Source organism: Ictalurus furcatus, chromosome 15 (genome assembly GCF_023375685.1).
Source record: "Ictalurus furcatus strain D&B chromosome 15, Billie_1.0, whole genome shotgun sequence".
Taxonomy (NCBI): domain Eukaryota; kingdom Metazoa; phylum Chordata; class Actinopteri; order Siluriformes; family Ictaluridae; genus Ictalurus; species Ictalurus furcatus.
This window is the reverse complement of record NC_071269.1, coordinates 13,981,274-13,999,732: the sequence shown is the minus strand read 5'-3', so window position 1 is coordinate 13,999,732 and position 18,459 is coordinate 13,981,274. Positions and strand designations below refer to the sequence as shown.

The 18,459-nt window shown below is 36.9% G+C and overlaps 1 protein-coding gene across 1 annotated transcript; it reads right to left on the bottom strand.

Annotated features, from left to right (window-relative positions):
* Positions 1–5,809: 5,809 nt before the first annotated feature.
* ptk6b (PTK6 protein tyrosine kinase 6b) lies at positions 5,810–18,291 on the bottom strand. Its single transcript, XM_053642673.1, has 8 exons — positions 17,550–18,291; positions 13,041–13,162; positions 12,533–12,693; positions 12,064–12,232; positions 8,781–8,939; positions 8,337–8,518; positions 7,192–7,345; positions 5,810–7,025 (listed from the first exon to the last, which is right to left on the bottom strand). Exons 1-8 carry the CDS (start codon positions 17,945–17,947, stop codon positions 6,850–6,852), a joined length of 1,521 nt encoding a protein of 506 aa, XP_053498648.1. The 5' UTR covers positions 17,948–18,291; the 3' UTR covers positions 5,810–6,849.
* Positions 18,292–18,459: the final 168 nt, after the last annotated feature.

Below are 18,459 nucleotides of genomic sequence, written 5' to 3'. Positions count from 1 at the left end.
AGTAGAGGCGAGCTAAGACGTGTGCAGAAAACCACACACGCTAACATTTAAACACGCAATCACAACTTTTAAAGAAACTCAGAAAGGATGGCTACCTATGAAACTAAATTCAACACTATACATGTTGTAAATACAATTTCCCCACGGATGCTTCCAAGCAATGCTGTGCTGCCTGCATTGTGACCAGGTACCATTCTTTTCCCAGAAGAGCAATGACTGACTTACATGATCAATTTAATTTCATAAACTGAATATTCTGTTTGTGTAACTGGTGTCATTTATTATGTTAATGTCATCATGCTGTTTAACTTGCTATATAATAAGTGTAGGAAGTGTACAACAATATACAGTGGTAACCTGAAACGTTAGCTATGTAAAGGGTACTGGAGTTTTCTTTTCTTAATTCTAAAGACAAACTGCCATGACTAGTTCTGAATGGATAACTACAATATGGCCACAACTCAGAAGTTAGTCCCATATCTCTCATTGCCAAGCTAGCACATCTCAGCATTATGCTGAGCCTTATATTTGTAAAAATCACTTAGTTGTCCTTAGCCCAAATTTAGTGTAAAGGAACGAAATGCTGTGCAATTTTCCTCACTTTCACTCGCATTTATAACAATCTGTCACAACATGAGGGTTCACAGCAAACTCAGCAGGAGGATATGTAAGTGAATGTAACGTTAATGGTCAAAAACTGGAACTGACGTTAGCCTAGCCTACTTTGTGGGTGTGCAAATATCAAAAGCTAATTGACGTTCTTAAGAACAAACCAAGCCTATGATGCCTTCTATACTAAGCTAAGGTTACCTACTCTTTAGGTATCTAGTTACTTACTGTCTGAAAAAAGCTCGTATGCTCTGTTGCACTTTTGCTGCACCTAAATAGTCAATTATTGGCATCCTTCATTAAAATGAGCAACAAGATAAAGGAATAGTGATAATTTGAGGTTAAACATGAAAGCTCATGTTATTAAAACTTTAATCCTGAAATACAGTGCTGTGCAAAAGTTTTAGGCACATGCAAAGAAATGCTGTAGAGTAAAGATGCCTTCAAAATAATTATATGAAATGTTTCTACATAAAAAAAAAATACAGTAAAGAGCAGTAAACAGTAGTAAATGAAACATAGTCAAGTACTTGATAATGTAGAAGTCGTCAAATAAAAATCTATAGCAAAGTTTGTGCTAAAAATTATAGGGTGCCTGAGACTTTTGCACAATACTGTATGTATGCATCTTAGGGCACTTTTGTTCAGCCACTCCATCAGCAAAAGTGTGTGTAAATGTGATTATTTGTATTATTTACATTGAACTCATTTTTATGCAGTCACTCCATCCAAGTGGACATTCAGAATGCAATACAACAGATAGCTGAATGATTTCATTAATTCATGAATTAATATAAATGTTGTTTTTTAAAAAATATTACATTTTATTTTATTTTATATTGCTTTTATCAACAGACATTGTCACAAAGCAGCATTACAGAAATCCAGATATAAAATTTTAATTAAAGGTCCATTTTTAATCTTCAGCTGTTTAACAGAGGCCTGCAGGTTTTGTGCTAAAATAGATTGATATCTTGAGCTTTCCATGATTCCTTCTATCTTGATTAGAGTCCAGTTCCAGCTAAAGAGATGCAGCCCCATACCACAATGCTGCCACCACCATGCTTCACTGTGGATATGGTGTACGACGTGGATAAGCTGTCTTTTTTTTGTACAGAACATATCTTTTAGAATTATGGCCATAATGTCAGACGTTGGTTTAATCAGACCATAAAACATTTTGGCTTGACGTGATTTTGGCAAAACTTAGTTTGGCATGGATTTTTTTTGTGTGTGAGAAAAGGGCTTCTGTCTAGCCACCCTACCCCATAGCCAAGATATGTGAAGAATATGAGATTTTTGTCACATACAGGGAGTAACCAGTCAAATGTAGGGAGCAACTAGTACTTCCCAGATATTCTTGCAGCTCCTTTATGATGTTTGAGAACATTATAGGTTTCTTGGCAGCTTCACATAAGTTTTCACATTGTAATTTCATAAATTTTCAAGAGGGACATCCTGTTGTTGGGATTAAATAGAATCACTTCATTGATGCCAAGAAAAGAGTTTGTAAATGTGATTAATGTGATTAAATCTGAGCACAGTCACATGCCCTGTAATAAAAGTGTGTGTGTGTGCACCTGTACAACTAGGTTATTGTGTGTGTTTGTATGTAGGTGATGAGGTGCTTTGGAATGATACAAAAACTCATGATAAAATTTTACAAGTTGAAACAGGCTACCTTGAATTAGATTAGATGCCAAATACTACATGCAGCTACACAATCAAACATTTCAAAATGTACCAACATGGCATAAGAGGACAATAAACGTTATGCAATATGCAGACACTTGGACAAAGTATACTGATGGGTTTTTTTTTTTTTTCCAGTATCAATGTTCACGCTCTCAGAAGACCTGACCAGCCCTTGGCAGAGAGTGCTTTACCCTGGGTCTGAGCCTGATCTGGTCAATTTCAGCATGTGTCAGCACTGTTCTTGAAACTTCACATGGGGACTGCATGAACACACTCCTGACCTGCAAAGCATGACCTTTTGATTAAAATGTACGTGTACATTCTCAGTTTTCTGAAACTTTACAGCTGCATCAGAGATCTTGTGGTAACATTAAAATCTCTATCCTATTTCTGTGTTGTTAATAGATTCTGTCTCAATCAGGCACCTTTATCATATTTATTGCAAAGGAATTAAAAGTTTAAATTAAAGTTTAATTGACAAAAGACATGGATGAGTGATAAATTAAAGTCTGCTGGCTGGATTTCATTGTAGGGAGCATTTTGCTGGTGTGGTTTGGGTCAATTTGCCCCCTTAAGCCTTGGCAATAGTCACTGTGAATCATTGTGAATCATCAATGTGAAGTTTTCTGTCCTGATCTCTTCCAGGATGGCAATGCTCCCTTCCACAGAGCATAAATAATCACTGAATGGTTTGATAAAAATCTTCCAGTCCTCTCTGAAAGTATTGGAACAGTCCACTTAGTTTTTTTTGGTATACACTGAAGGCATTTGGGTTTGAGATTACAGATGAATATTTGAGAATATAGATTAGAATTTCAGCTTTCATTTCCTGATATTTACATCTAGATGAGTTAAACAACATGGCACCTTTGGGGACAGACCTCCCAATTTGTAGCTGAGCAAAAGTATAGGAACAGATAAGTCTTAAAGTAAATTAAAGTAAATAACACTTAATATTTGGTTGCATATCCCTTGCTTGCAATAACTGCATCAAGCCGTTGACCCACTGACATCACCAATCTGTTGCATTCTTCTTTTGTAATGCTTTTCCAGGCTTGTACTGCAGCTTCCTTCAGTTGTTATTTGTTTTGGGAGGTTTCTCCCTTCAGTCTCCTCTTCAGGAGGTGAAATGCATGCTCAATTAGGTTAAGGTCTGTGATTGATCTGGCCAGTCTAAAACCTTCCGTTGCCCCCCAGTGAAGTCCTTTGTTGTCTTGCTGATGAAGTGCCTCCCAATTAGATTGGATTGATTTCTCTGAAAATTGGCAGACAGAATGTTTCTGTAGACTTCTGAATTCATTCTGCTGTGACCATTATGAGTGACACCATCAGGAACGATTAGTGATCCCATTCCTGAAATGGCTATGTAAGCCCAAGCCATGATACTACCTCCACTGTGCTTGATCAATGAGCTTGTATGTTTTGGATCACACTTTGGCCTTTCCATCACTTTGGTAGCACTTACTCTTGGTTCCAGAAAGGCTTTAGCTTGTCTCTGTATCTCTGTATTCCAGATTGAAGTCCTGAATTGAACCTGGATTTCTGATTCTTACTGCTGATGAGTGTTTTGCATCTTGTGGTATGGCCTCTATATTTCTGCTATATAAATCTTCTTTGAATGGTGGACTGTGATACCTTCACCTCTGCCCTGTGGAGGATTTTGGTGATGTCACTGACTGTTGTTTTGGGGTTTATTTTCTTTACAGCTCTCACAATGTTTCTGTTATCAATTGCTGCTGTTTTCCTTGGCTGGCCTGTTTGATATCTGATTGTTAGTACACAAGTGGTTTCTTTCTTTTTCAGGACATTCCAAATTGTTGTATTGGTTATGCCCAATGCTTGTGCAATGGCTCTGATTGATTTAGCCATTTTTTCTCAGATTCAAAATGGCTTGCTTTTCTGCCATAGACAGCTCTCTTGTCTTCATGTTGATTTATCCTTTTTAACAACAAATGCAGTCTTGACAGGTGAAACCCAGTCCTCAAAGCATTCCAAAACCTTCAATGGCTTCAGGAGTAAAACATTCAGAGCTAGTGATTGTTTAAACAATCAATCTAACAGGGCACCTGAGCAACAAGAAACCATGGCAACAAGAAATCAGTCACATGTTCCAGTAGTTTTGATCACTTGAAAATGTGTGGGTTCAAACAAAAGGTGTCATGTTCTAAGTTGTTTAACACATATACACTCCTAGGCAAAACAAAAACAAAAACAAAACAAAAACAAACTAAAAAATAAAATAAAAATAAAAATTGGGCCAAGCCCAAAATGGCAAATATTAAGCTTTTAATTTTGTTAAAAACAAATCACTGGTTAGAAAAATAGCGTGACTTCAGCGAATACACTCCTAAGACCTCCTGTGTCAACATTTCAACATTTGCTTGCTTACTTTTGCTGCAGTGAACTGTTCGTGGAAAAGCTAGAAACAGGGAAATATACTTATGTGGTCTTCTTGTACAGAAATGGATAATCATGATAATGATTAAAATGTTTGATGTAAAAACACATGTCTGGGTGTACAAAAATGAAAACAAAATAAAAATAAAAAGCTGTCTGCAAGTTTACCCCCAAGACTTAAATATTTAAAGAAACGGAAACACTATCTCATACTCATTACTTTATCTATTTGTTTAATTTGTGCTAATTTCCTCACCAATGATTTCTTGTTAAGACCAGTAAAATCTTAATATTTTGGCATGTTGGGCGTGGCCCATTTTATTCCACAGGAGTGTAGATGTAAATATCACGAAATTAAAGCTGACATTCTGATCTATTGTCTCATATTCATCTTTTGATCTCAAACGCAAATATCTTCAGTGTATTACAAATGGGCCTTGCCATTACTGCCGTTACCCTTACTTTCAGAGGGGACTGTATGTTGTGGTCCTCACAGTAAGCAGCCAAACAATTCTGGTCTGGAGTGAAATGCATTTGCAGTTTTGCAAATGTTTTGGGGGGGTTTTCAGCCACATAATACACTCATGTTGAGGCCTTGGCATAAACTATTATTATTATTATTATTATTATTATTATTATTATTATTATTATTATTATTTTATCATGTTCTATATATTTTCCAATTTATTTGTACATTTTGCAAATAAATAATCGACTATTACTGCTTTAAGATGAAAATAATCAGTGTCAAGTGCATGGAAGTCAAAGATATATGCAATAAATGTGCCACCTTGTGGTAAATCCTCACTTGCATTAACAAAATCATGATGAATTGACTGACTGATTTCATTACACCTGATTCCACTGAAGTTCCTGGCCCTTTTGAGGAACTTATAAGAAAGGAACTGTTCTATAGGAGAACTACCCATTTCCTGAACACATTACTGGTTTGCTCTTTCGCTGCAGGAACCGTTTGTTATATAAAATAATCTAAGTGATTCACACTGCAGACCAGTTACCTCATTTAACTACAAGACTCATTTCAGAAACACAGCAAAATTTGGAGAAGGTTGAGATTGAAGTTTATTGTTTTTCTTTTGCTGTAGAAATGTGATGTTAATAAATATAATCATTTTAATAATAATAATAATAATAATATAATATTAATATAATAATTTTTTTTTTAAAAGCAGCAGCAGTCATGCACATCTGAAGTGCACAGAATATCCTCAAAGTTAAACACAGGTAAGAAGGTTAATCACTCTGTGAAGTCCAATCAGTGATGTTCGGTACAGCAACCTCCACTGCAACGGTTCCTAGTCTGCCATAAATATAGACTACAGCCTAAGAACTTAAATTGGCAATAGTTCCTCTAGTGGAAATGTAGTTTGGAGCTCTTTGGGACAGTCAGGGTCTCTCGGCACAGAACATTCTCAGTGAGTATACCAACCAAGTTAGATTTTTTGTTGGTCAACAATTAAAATCTAAACACATAGTATCAATAGATCATAAAATAGCAATGATGATTAAAAAATACAAGAGGCAGATAGTAAGAGTGCATAGCATCTTCAAATAAAACATGCTAATTCATCTGCAGCAGGAGCAGGAGCGGTATTGCTTTAAGCTTAAATCACATGTTCCCAACCCTGGTCATGGAGTATCCCCTGTCCTTCGCGTTTTAGTGTTTCCCTGCTCTAACACACTTACTTCAACCCAGGAAAGACTGTTAATTAGCTGATTAATTAGATTAAGTGTATTGGGAGCAGTGAAAAGCCTGTAGAACCCGGGGTACTCCAAGGTTCAGAAACTATGGTTTAAATCACTCGGCTGAGATAAGCTGATTGAAAGTAAGGTTTCACCAACAAGTTGTAAGTTAGTTAATGACTTTTCTAGTCATTAATTTGTGTTTTTCACTCATTAAGCATGTGTTCCCCAATTTTTCAAATCGTTGCATTCTGTTTTTATTTACATTTTACACAGCGTCCCAACTTTTTTGGAATTGGGGTTATATGTGTGCTACTGTCTTAAATCCATAAGAGATTAAACAAACTTTACACAGCAACTTTACAATGTCAAAGACCATATCATACGCTATACATTTCTCTGACAAAAAAATAGGTACACTATATACACACAGGATATACAGAGCTAAATGTTAATGTACTCCTGAAGCTCAGATTTCAGCCACTTAAAAGTTGGCCGATCCTCTGGCTGCTCGCTCCAACAGGACCGCATAATCTTGTAGATGAAGTCAGGACATTTGGAAGGCGCAGGCATCCTGTAGCCACGTTTGAGCTCATCAACTACAACTTTGTTCCTCATACCTACAAAATGCAAGAACAACAAAAAAATATTTGTTTTCACAATTCACAGAATTTATGAGGATTGTAGGAAAGTAATTTGCATTGTGCTTATTTCCACCCAACTATAACTTATTATATTGCTGTTGCAACTTTTAAAAGTAATCAAAGAAAGCACATTATGGTTTACCTGGATAAGGATTTGCGCCATGAGAATAAATCTCATGTAAGAGAACGCCAAAAGACCAGACATCAGATTTATTAGAGAAACGGCCGTGTTCGATGGCTTCAGGAGCTGTCCACTTGTATGGAATCTTTTTATCATTCGACAAATAGACCGGTTCCTTCAAGAAGAATAAGCACATATGGTGTAAACTAAAATATCTTTCTCAAATCAGGGAACTGTTGTTTATAACTGACAACAATAGCCATCTAACAATATTGTATCAGATTTACTTTTGTTTTTTGGTTTGTTAAATTCCACAATGCTGCTAGTCAAAATCATTTAAATGGCATTTCATTATAATAGCAGTATGATTGTGAACATATATTTCATAATGACGAAAAATACATGCAATAAACAAATTGCATGTTTTTAAAATGAAATATCTGATCCAGTTTTGTTTGTTTGTTTCATCCTACAGAACCCCAGTCCTGATGCACACTTCTAGTCTTAACCTGAACCTTTTTGGCAAGCTTCTTAAAAAAATCATATTCATATCTGTATTTGTATTTATTTAGGACAATTAAAATAATGCATTCTTATTCAGTCACATCCCTAATGTAGACTGTTAAGTGTTCTGTTGGATCTAAAAACCCATCTTAACTGAACAATTTAAGTTATAAACAAACATTTTTTAATCATTCTACAGCAGTCTCCAATTATTGAAACTTTGCATATACCATCTACTGGCCTCAGTTCTTTATTTACCTGATACTTCATTACCTGAAGTCCCTTATATAAATTGGTTTATCATTTGGAATTTGTGTCAATAAAACACCTCTTGAGTGTGCACAACACCTTAGCATTTTGTTACAGTTTGTAAGTAAAGTGGAAAACAATAGTATACAACATAAATATCTACACTGAGTGGTGAATAATAGTATATACAGGGGGAAAAAATTATATGAGGAATCAATTTTGGTTTTATCAAATACTTCCAAGCTAAAATACTCTATCAATATACTAAGAAAAGGCCTAGGATATCCTATAGCACAGCAGGAGTTAATGAATACTATGATAGTTTATAGCCTAGACTATCTACTGTACTCCTACAGCATAATTTCCAAACGCACATTAAATTCTACACAGATAAAATATTTTGTAAACATTACCTTAATAAACCGTGCTAAACCAAAGTCAGCCACCTTGCACAGGTATCCTTCACTAACAAGAACATTGCGAGCTGCCAGGTCTCTGTGAATACTATTGTGATCCTCCAGGTAAGTCATCCCATCAGCCACCTGGCATGCCATGTTAGTCAAGATTTCCAGGTCTAAAGCATTGCCCTCTCGACCTCAGAAAGGCAAAGAGAGCAGAGAAAAAAAATGTCTGTAAAAATAATTTACAGCTTCAGCCAATAAAATGTACAGCTGTGTTGACAGTAACACACACTATTTCACAATAGGATATCATTTGGAAAGAATGACATGTTGTATAACACTATAGGATCTCAAATAAAAGGGCTACAGAGAATCTTTACTTTAGCCTTGTTGGCTCTTTTCTGCATTTTTTGAGTAGTTGCTCAGAAGAAGATTAGACTGAGAGTGAAAACTTACTGCGGAGAAAACTCTGCAGGTTTCCCTTCTCCATGTACTCAGTAATAATGTAATAGGGGGTGGAGGAAGTGCATATTGCGAAGAGGGAGATAAGGTGGTTGTGACGCAACTGTTTTAAAACCTCAACCTCCATCTGAAATGTTTGCTGGTTCAGAGAATCTGAGAGGAAGACATATAAAATAATATTAAACATAATATTAAACATTCAGGTGGATGACAAATTAAAGGGCAAAACTGGTTACTGGTGACTGGTATGATGTAGGGGGCATTTTGATGGCATGGATTGAGTCAATTTTTGGGGAAGATCAATGCAAAAATCAATGCAAAGTTATTCTGACTATTCACCCTTATCATATGAAGATTTTTTTCTGACGGTAGTGGTCTCTTCTAGCATGATAATGCTCCCATCCACGTGGCACAAGCTCACTGAATGAATCTGAAAATTATGTAAATCAAACACTCTAGCCTTCACATTCAGCACTTCAGAACTCAACTGAACACCTATGGAAGATTTTGGACTGGCATGTAAAACAGCACTCTCCACCAATATCATCAACACAACACCAACTGAGGTAATGTCTTCTGAAGTAATGGTGTTCATTCATCCAGTACAGTTCCAAAGACTTGTAGAAGCTGTTCCAAGGCATATTGAAGCTGTTTTGGTAGCTTGTGCTGGCCCAACACCTTTCTAAGCCATAATGTTGGGAAAGGAGCAGGACGTGCTACACTGTAATTCTGATAAAAATCTTATGTGACAAGTGAGTCTATATTTGTTTCATTATAGTTTAAGCTTAGGCATCATACAAAAATTTCTGGAATAATACTGCATAGTTCACAAGTTCCCAACCCTGGTCCTGAAGTACCCCTGTCCTGCACATTTTAGTATACCAACCAGCCATAACATTAAAGCCACCTGCCTAATATCGTGTAGGTAATAATATTGTGTATCTGACACATCGAGGCATGGACTCCACAAGACCTCTGAAGATGTGCTGTAGTATCTGGCACCAAGACGTTAGCAGCAGATCCTTTAAGACTTGTAAGTTGCGAGGTGGGTCCTCCATGGATCTGACTTTTTTTTCCAGCACATCCCACAGATGATCAATCAGATTTGTGAATCTGGGGAATTTGGAGACCAAGTCAACACCTTGAACTCTTTGCCATGCTCCTCAAACCTTTCCTGAACAATTTTTGCAGTGTGGCAGGGTGCTAAAAGAGGCACTGCCATTAGGGAATACCATTGCCATGAAGGGGTGTACTTGGTCTGCAACAATGTTAAGGTAGGTGGTACGTGTCAAAGTAATGCACCCAGCCATCCACATGATGTAAAAAAAAAGGCGATTCATTAGACCACTCCACCTTCTTCCATTGCTTCATGGTCCACTATTGAAGCAATTTCTATTATAGCCATCATTAACATTTTCAGCAGTTTGTGCTACAGCAGCTCTTCTGTGGGATTGGATAATCTTGGTTCCAGAACTTTTGTTGCTCATCTCTGTTTTGTTTTGTTTTGTCTTGTCTTGTTGCAAATTCTAATCTGGTCTTCTGACTCTTACTACCAATGAGTGTTAGTATGTACAATGGTTTTACAGTAACTACCCTATATGAATCTGCTGTGAATTCTGGACAGTGTGAAAATGTTGACCAGCAGCGTATTACAGGCCGTTTCAGTATTAGTTTTTCCAAGTTCATGTAGGCCAAATGAAACAAATCTGTTCAATAACATTTGTGCAATAACACTTTCTTCTGATTAGCTTAACTTGGTGGACTTATAGATATTTAAGGCAGTTAGGTTCCCACTCACAAACGTCCTGCTCTGTATGTTCCTACTTCTGTTGCTGCCACCTAGTGTGTCAGAGGAGGTAGAGCTCATAATGATCAAAATTTGAGATATATCTTGGAGAACTAAATTCATCTTACCAGTATCTTGTTTTGTGATATTCAAGTCAGTGAAATTCTGACTCATGCCTATTTTATACAGTTACATTGTAGAAGTGACCTCATGCTAGCATTTCTATAAAATACTGGCATGCTATGGTATATAAGCAACCAGGGGTAGAAAAAGGTAATGTAGTATACATAATTATCGAGCCAAAAATGTACTCAAGAAAAAAGTTTCAATTAAGTTTATGTCCTGTTTTCATGTAAAAACTAACTTTTATTACTTATCTAACATTGTTATAAGTAACTGTGCTAATAAAATATTAATATAATATTATCTGACATTAGCAAAGAAAATGGGCTAGCTTAAATATGGCCAGTTAGCATTAATAAATTAGCTAAACTTACATCAGCATTTTTTTTTTTTTCAAATACAGAATTTATGCCTGATATAGATTCTCATGGGATGCCAAATTATATATTTCTAAAGTTTTACACCGATGAACTTGATTGGATGCTTTAAACTGAAATGTAAATAAAATAAACTGGAGCCCATTCTGTTGATATATAGCCTACAGTCATGTGCTGAATGAGAGAAGAAGAGACCTTCAAGATTTGTAACAAATACTAAATAAAATTTAAGGAGTTCAAAACTATTTTTTTTTTTGGAAATGTAAATAATTAAGAGTATATGCATTCAATTTCAACATAAGTGAAGTATACAGTAAGTACACCAAACTTATACTGAAGTATAGTAACGTAGTACAATAAAAAGTATTTTTCACCCCTTTAAACAACCTAATAACATACTTCTATCAGATGTAAGGAATTAGAACTCAGGAAATATGGATTCACGCACAGGAAGGCTTTCTTGATGATAAAAAAAAAACAAAACAAACGGGGTAATGCCATTAACTGGTGTTACATGCAGTAAAGAAACATCAATTTTCATTGCCAAGTGACCCATACTGTAATTTGAAAATCCTGCTGAATTTGGTCACCTTTCTAAAAGTACCATGCATTTGAACTTGAGATTACAGACCACTGATTGGTCAAAGACAAGCATCCAAACAGTCATCATGAATTATCATTCAAGCTTGGGGGAAAAAAATGTGAAAACGATAGTTGGCAAAACTATGTCTCACATAAAACCAAAACATCTTGACGCTCCATACTACTTCATTTACCAATTAAACGAGCAAAGTGATGTCATCACCCTCAACCTCCAACAGAAGCCTCAGATTTTCACAGGTAGCAGAAAGTAATGAGATATGTATGGTTTTAGATTTGGTTTAGTGCTATTATACAGAATATGATATGAAGGTATATCCATATCTTATTGTTCTCTATTAGCTGTGTATTTAAGGTCACTAATATTACTATAACATATGTGAAAGCTTACTGTTGTTCTTGAGAACTTTGATGGCCACGTAGGTTTGGTTCTTCCACTTGCCTCGATAAACATCAGCAAAAAAACCACATCCCAGCTTGTCCTCCAGAGTGAAGTCCTCTTTAGGAAGTTCCCACATGTCCACTGTGCTGTGAGACAGGTCATGGTGCTTGGGCTTTCTCTGACAAGACAACAGGTGTGTTAACACAAATTTACATTTTGTGTGCAATAATATTTATTATTCTTCAAGTGTGCTTAGTGTTATCAAATGCACTAATACTGTATTGTATCTCATGACATAACATGTAGAGCTAAAACCACTTCCTCAATTCTTCTCTATTTTGAGGGGGGGTGGGGGGGAGAGAAGGATGGGGACAAGACAGAATATGATGTAAAATGATGGTCAGCATGAAGGAAATATTCATTTTAAGAAGGACAAGAAAAAACAAAACTGAGAAACAGAAAGCTCTTTCTGTCTCACCCTGACGCAGGGCTTTTCCAGTTTGTCCACAGAGGCCAGAGGATGACTCTGATAGTGTTGTACAAGATCCAGCAAACTGTAGAAGCTACAGGACTCTTCCACATAGAATTTGCTCTCTGAGAAATAGATCTTGAAGTGCTTTGCTTTGTTTTTTACCTTAACTGATTCAAAAGGAATATCATTAGAAAAAAATTTATTAAAAATAACAAAAGTGTACAGACAACAAGAATTTTGCTAGTATCTCAGTCTGAAAAAAAAAACCCAGCTAGCAGGAGGTACATACACCTCTAGTGAACATTTAAATGCATGAATTTAACTTCATACTGGCAGAATTAATGATTTAATTCAAAGATTTGATGGCTCTGTGTAGACTGGTAGGTGATTTCTCATGTATAGCATGAAACAATAAGCTTGAATGTGCAGTGCACATAATCAAAATAAATCCAAAAGCTTCAGGATTGCTTATGTTTATCAAACTATATAAAACATATAACCTTTAAATACACACCTGAGAGTACATGGCCCACATTGTCAGTCTCACTAACTCGTATCAGGAAAGCTCCATCTTTGTTTTGACCTGTCATGAGGTGACTGAGACACTCAATCCGATTCATTTTGCCAAAGAACCACCTGATAAGAATAATGTCATAATAAAGATAACACATCATAATAATAATCCTGAATATATGGTTATAAACCCTGATTATACATTTTATCAGGCATATTGATTGACAAGCTCTTAATTTGTCCATATTTCACTAAACAAATAAACATGCTTGGTGTAATCAGTTTTTGTTTTACACCATGATTATCATAATCAGCAGCTTTGAACCTAAAAGTATGTTCAAAGTTCAGTATAGGTTATATAGTGTATAAAAGTTTATAAAAGGTTATTTTTCTCAATGTATTACTAGCCATAGTTTGGAAACCAAAGGGTCCTTTGCAGTTCTCTCATAATAGCAGATTTCTATAATTATTTTGTAGAATTGGACAATTTCCCTAGCCCTCTCAGTCATGCTAAACTCTGAAGAAAAGTTACATAGCATTAACACTGTTAACAGACTGTGTGAGGACCCTTTGGCACTGGTCAGAATTTGAATCAGGTGTTCAAGATTGGGTGCCAGTGATTACAACCTGTTCCAACCTGAGTTCAGGTGGAACTGGTCTTATTTATACCACTCATATTTAGTGTCTGGTGTTCTCTTTGCTATTGAGGTGTGTGGTGTCATCATGCCAAGATCTAAAGAGTTCTGTAAGGCCTTCAGATAAAAGGGTGTGGATGCCTATGAGTCTGGCAAAGGGATTTAAAAAATTCCAAATTATTTGAAATACATCATTCCACTGTAAGGAAAACAATCTACAAATAGCACAGATTTCAAACGACTGCCAATTAGGCCAGGACTGGCAGTCCCAGCAAATTCAGCCTAAGAGCAAACCATCTGATGCAAAAAGAAGTCTCCAAGAACCCCAACGTTTCATCACAGGATCTGTTAGTAAGTTTTACAGTTGTTGGTGTCAAAGTGCATGCTTCTATAATCAGAAAGATATTGCACAAATTTGACCTGCATGTAAGGTGTGCCAGGAAAAAGCCTCTGCAAGACTACAGTTTGCCAATGAGCATATAGGCAAAGACCAGGCCTTTTGGAATAATGTGCTCTGGACAGACGAATCAAAGATCGAGTTGTTTGGCCACAGTAACAGCAGATATGTTTGGCACAGACCAAAGTCAGCTTTTCAGGAGAAGCACCTCATACCAACTGTGAAGCACAGTGGTGGAAATGTTATGATTTGGGGTTGCTTTGCTCATATGAATTCTGCATCAAATCAAAGAGTGCTTGAAGATAATGTAAGGCCATCTGTCCGAAAGTTGAAGTTGAACTGAAAGTGGACCTTTCAATAGGATAATGATCCTAAGCACACTAACAAATCCATCAAGGAATGGCTCAAAAAGAAGAAATGGAGGGTTATGGAATGGCCTAGTCAAAGCACGGATTTGAATCCCACTGAAATGTTGTGGGGAATTTGAAACAGGCAGTACATGCAATAACCTCTCACATCTTGCAATAATAACCTCAAACATATTGCAACTGAAAAAATATTGCATTTAAGAGTGGTAAAAAGTTCCAGCAAAGCTGGTGGACAATTATGCAAAATACCTACAAGAAGTTATTTCTGTTAAAGGGGGCAATACTAGCTTCTGAGGCCAAGGGAATATAACACTATTGCTATTTCTGTTAAATCATTTCCTTGTGGGTTTGTTCAAGATATCAACTTCATTAATAGGCACTGTTTCAAAGATGATCAAATGTTTGCTTGTCCAAATATGTCAGAAACGCCAACAATTTCCATGGGATGTACTTATTTTTTCACATGACTGTACTGTATATGCTACCTCTCGGTCAAATTATTCGTAAACATGGTATTAGCTTCCACTGTTATGCTGATGACACTCATATGTATGTTTGAACAAAGCCAGACGACAGACACCAGCTTAAATAAAGTTGAATAACGTGTAAAGGACATTAGACACTGGATGCTTATTAACTTCCTTTTACCTAATTCTGACATGACAGAAGTACTTGTAGCTAGAAGGAAGCTTTCTGATTACATAGTAACTCCAGGTAGATTTTCTGTTTCAGAAGTACAAGACCTTGGTGTGATTATTGACTCCAGTCTTTCATTTGAAGCTCATGTAGATAATATTACTAGGATCGCCTTCTTTCATCTCAGAAATATTGCTAAGATAAGAAATATAATGTCACTACATGATGCAGAAAAAATAGTTCATGATTTTGTTACCTATATATTAATAAATGATTGAAAGGTTTTGTGACAACTGTGCAGGTTGAGTTTATCTTGGAATCTGGAGTTATGGAAAATTTCCTTTATGATGATAGTTGGAATTTTGATTACATTATTCCCATAGTATTAGCATTGAATAACATTGTTTTGTCAGTGTGACTCTAAGCACTCTGGTTTAAGTTAGGCATTATGATATGAGTTATGCATTATAGTTTACATTAGGCACTATTGTTTAAATTAGGCATTATGGTTTAAGTTATGCATTTTTTATGTTAGGCACTCTAGTACATATTATGCATTATGGTTTACGTTAGGCACTATGGTGTAAGTTATGCATGGTATAAGTTATGCATTATGGTTCAAGTTAGGCACCCTGGTTTAAATTAGGCATTACAGTTTAAGATAGGCACTATGGTTTAAGTTATGCATTATTTTTTAAGTAAGGCACTATGGTACAAGTGGTTTCTTGAGTGTACACTACTTGGACGAGGCAGGAAAAGGAAGCTATCAACAGCTGCAACCAGATTTCTGAGAAGGCAGGGCGTGAAAAACCCTCGAGTGACTGCAAAAGACCTGCAGCAAGACTTGGTGACAACAGCCACTGAGGTTTCAGTGAGCACAGTAAGAGGCGTACTAAACTCTGAATGTTTCCTGCCAGAACTCCAAGACGTACACCACTACTGACCCAAAAGCACAAGAAAAGTCGGCTCTAAATCATATAAATAAGCCACAGAAGTTTTGGGATTCTGTTCTGTGGAGCGATGAAACGAAACTTTTCAGCACGATGAATCAGCTGTCAGTCTGGAGGAAGAAGAATGAAAAAAAAACCACTCTGTCCACAGTCAAGCATGGTGGTGGCTCTGTGATGCTCTGGGGCTGCTTTGCATCCTCTGGCACTGGAAACCTGCAGCATGTGGAAGGCAAGATGGATTCAATGAAGTATCAGAAAATTCTAGGAGAAAAAGTCATGCTGTCTGTGAGGAAGCTGAAGCTTGGGCATCATTGGACCTTCCAACAGGACAGTGATCCCAAGCATACCTCAAATTCCATCAAGGCTTGGTTGCAGAAGAAGTCCTGGAAGATGCTACAGGGCCATTACAGTCACCCGACTTGAACCCCATCGAAAATCTCTGGTGGGATTTGAAGAAGATGGTTGCACCACACAAACCCAAGAATATTACTGAACTGGAGGCCATTGCTCATGAGGAATGGGCTAAGATTCCTCAGGAACGCTGCCAGAAGCTGGTGTCTGGCTATGCATCTTGTTTGCAGCAGGTCATAACAGTAAAAGGATGTACTAAAAATAAGTACTAAGTACTAAAAATGTTTGCTATGAAGGGGTTGAATAATTTTGAAACTGGAGAAATCATTATAAGTTGCATTTTCAGTTGAATTTGGGGAAACCACTTGAAGCATTCGTTGTATTGAACTGTTTCAATTGCTTTTGTTTGAGTTGTTCATTGTAAACAGCTGAAAATCTAAATTTTTACAATAAACCTGATTTGCAATGGGGGTTGAATAATTTTGATTGCAACGGTATGAGTTACTTTTTAAGTTAGGCATTATGGTACAAGTTATGCATTATGATTTTAAATTAGGCATTATGGATTAAGTTATGTATTATGGTTTAATTTTGGCACTCTGGTTTAAGTTAGGTATTATAATTTAATTTTGGCACTCTGGTTTAAGTTAGGTATTATGGTTTAATTTCGGGACTTTGGTTTAAGTTATGCATTATGGTTTAAGTTATGTATTATGGTTTAATTTTGGGACTCTGGTTTAAGTTATGCATTATGGTTTAAGTTATGCATTATGGTTTAAGTTATGTATTATGGTTTAATTTTGGCACTGGTTTAAGTTAGGTATTATGGTTTAATTTTGGGACTCTGGTTTAAGTTATGCATTATGGTTTAATTTTGGGACTCTGGTTTAAGTTAGGTATTATGATTTAATTTTGGTACTCTGGTTTAACTTAGGTATTCTGGTTTAACTTAGGTATTATGGTTTAATTTTGGGACTCTGGTTTAAGTTATGCATTATGGTTTAATTTTGGCACTCTGGTTTAAGTTAGGCATTATGGTTTATTCACTCCACTTCATGTTTTCTCGCGTACTCGCTTGAGTAATGCGCAAGCTTCCTTTTTGGGTTATTTTTGTTTGGCACATAAGAGTAAGAAACGGATTATAAATATACAAGCTAAGAGTTCAACACTCACGGTTGCGACGAAACCGATTCGGCGCGGTCCAGGAAATTGCGCGGCACAATTCCGGTGGCGAGCACGCGGCCGCTCGGGTCCAGTTTGCTGGCGGTCCACCAGTCCCCCGAGCGCACCACGACGCGGAACCGATCTCCTGCATCGAACGACAGCTCGTCGGTGTCGCGCGCTTCGAAAGCCCATATTGCTATATAAACGGCGCGCTCCGGGTCTACAGGCTGCGTTTTGTACTCGCTGGGTGACGTGTTGTAGCGCTGCTCCGAATCCGGATCACTGACCGATTTGATGGGACCGCTGTTCGAACTTTTCCTCTGGAGCTCGTTCTTTTTGTCGCTTTTGAACATTCGGTCCCATAGTGACCGGAGACACGGGCACGATCTCTTCAAACAGTCCTCCATGTGTTCCTCTACGGTGCGCTCTCTATGCAGACGCGCCCCGGTTAATCACCAAAACACACGCACTTCTTAGAGACAGGGAGAATTCAAAGAACGATTCTGATCAGAGGGAAATGATATAAGGTAAAAGAAGTCTGCAGACTTCCTCATTTCCACCACGCCTACACGCGCAGGACGCACGTAACACTGCGTAACAGCTAACGGGAAGCCATGCATATAGTTCAGTAAATTAGCGCAGTGAACAATAAAACCCTTCATGCGTAGATAAAACCTTAACCTACTGCATACACTCAGAAATACAGGGATCAGTCGTTACCTTTCTTGTGAACGTGCCTGTGGTGTACCATCATTTAACTTTTAGAATAAAACTTTAGAGGTATACATGAGTGGTTCCTAAGGTCCAATAAAATTTAAAAGCACCTTAAATTATTTTAAAGGTATGCTCTATTTACACTTCCAGGTGAAAAATACATAATAAACCTACAGCAGATGTACCATTGCTGGAACCACTAGAG

Bases quoted from the DNA above. Each gene is read 5' to 3' on its own strand.
- ptk6b (XM_053642673.1), bottom strand. From the start codon at position 17,947: ATGGAGGACTGTTTGAAGAGATCGTGCCCGTGTCTCCGGTCACTATGG. The intron at 8,940-12,063 runs GTAAGCTTTCAC...TCTTCCTCTCAG, and splicing joins CAAAGTTCTCAAGAACAACA to ATTCTCTGAACCAGCAAACA. The intron at 7,346-8,336 runs GTAATGTTTACA...TTCTTCTTGAAG, and splicing joins GTTTAGCACGGTTTATTAAG to GAACCGGTCTATTTGTCGAA.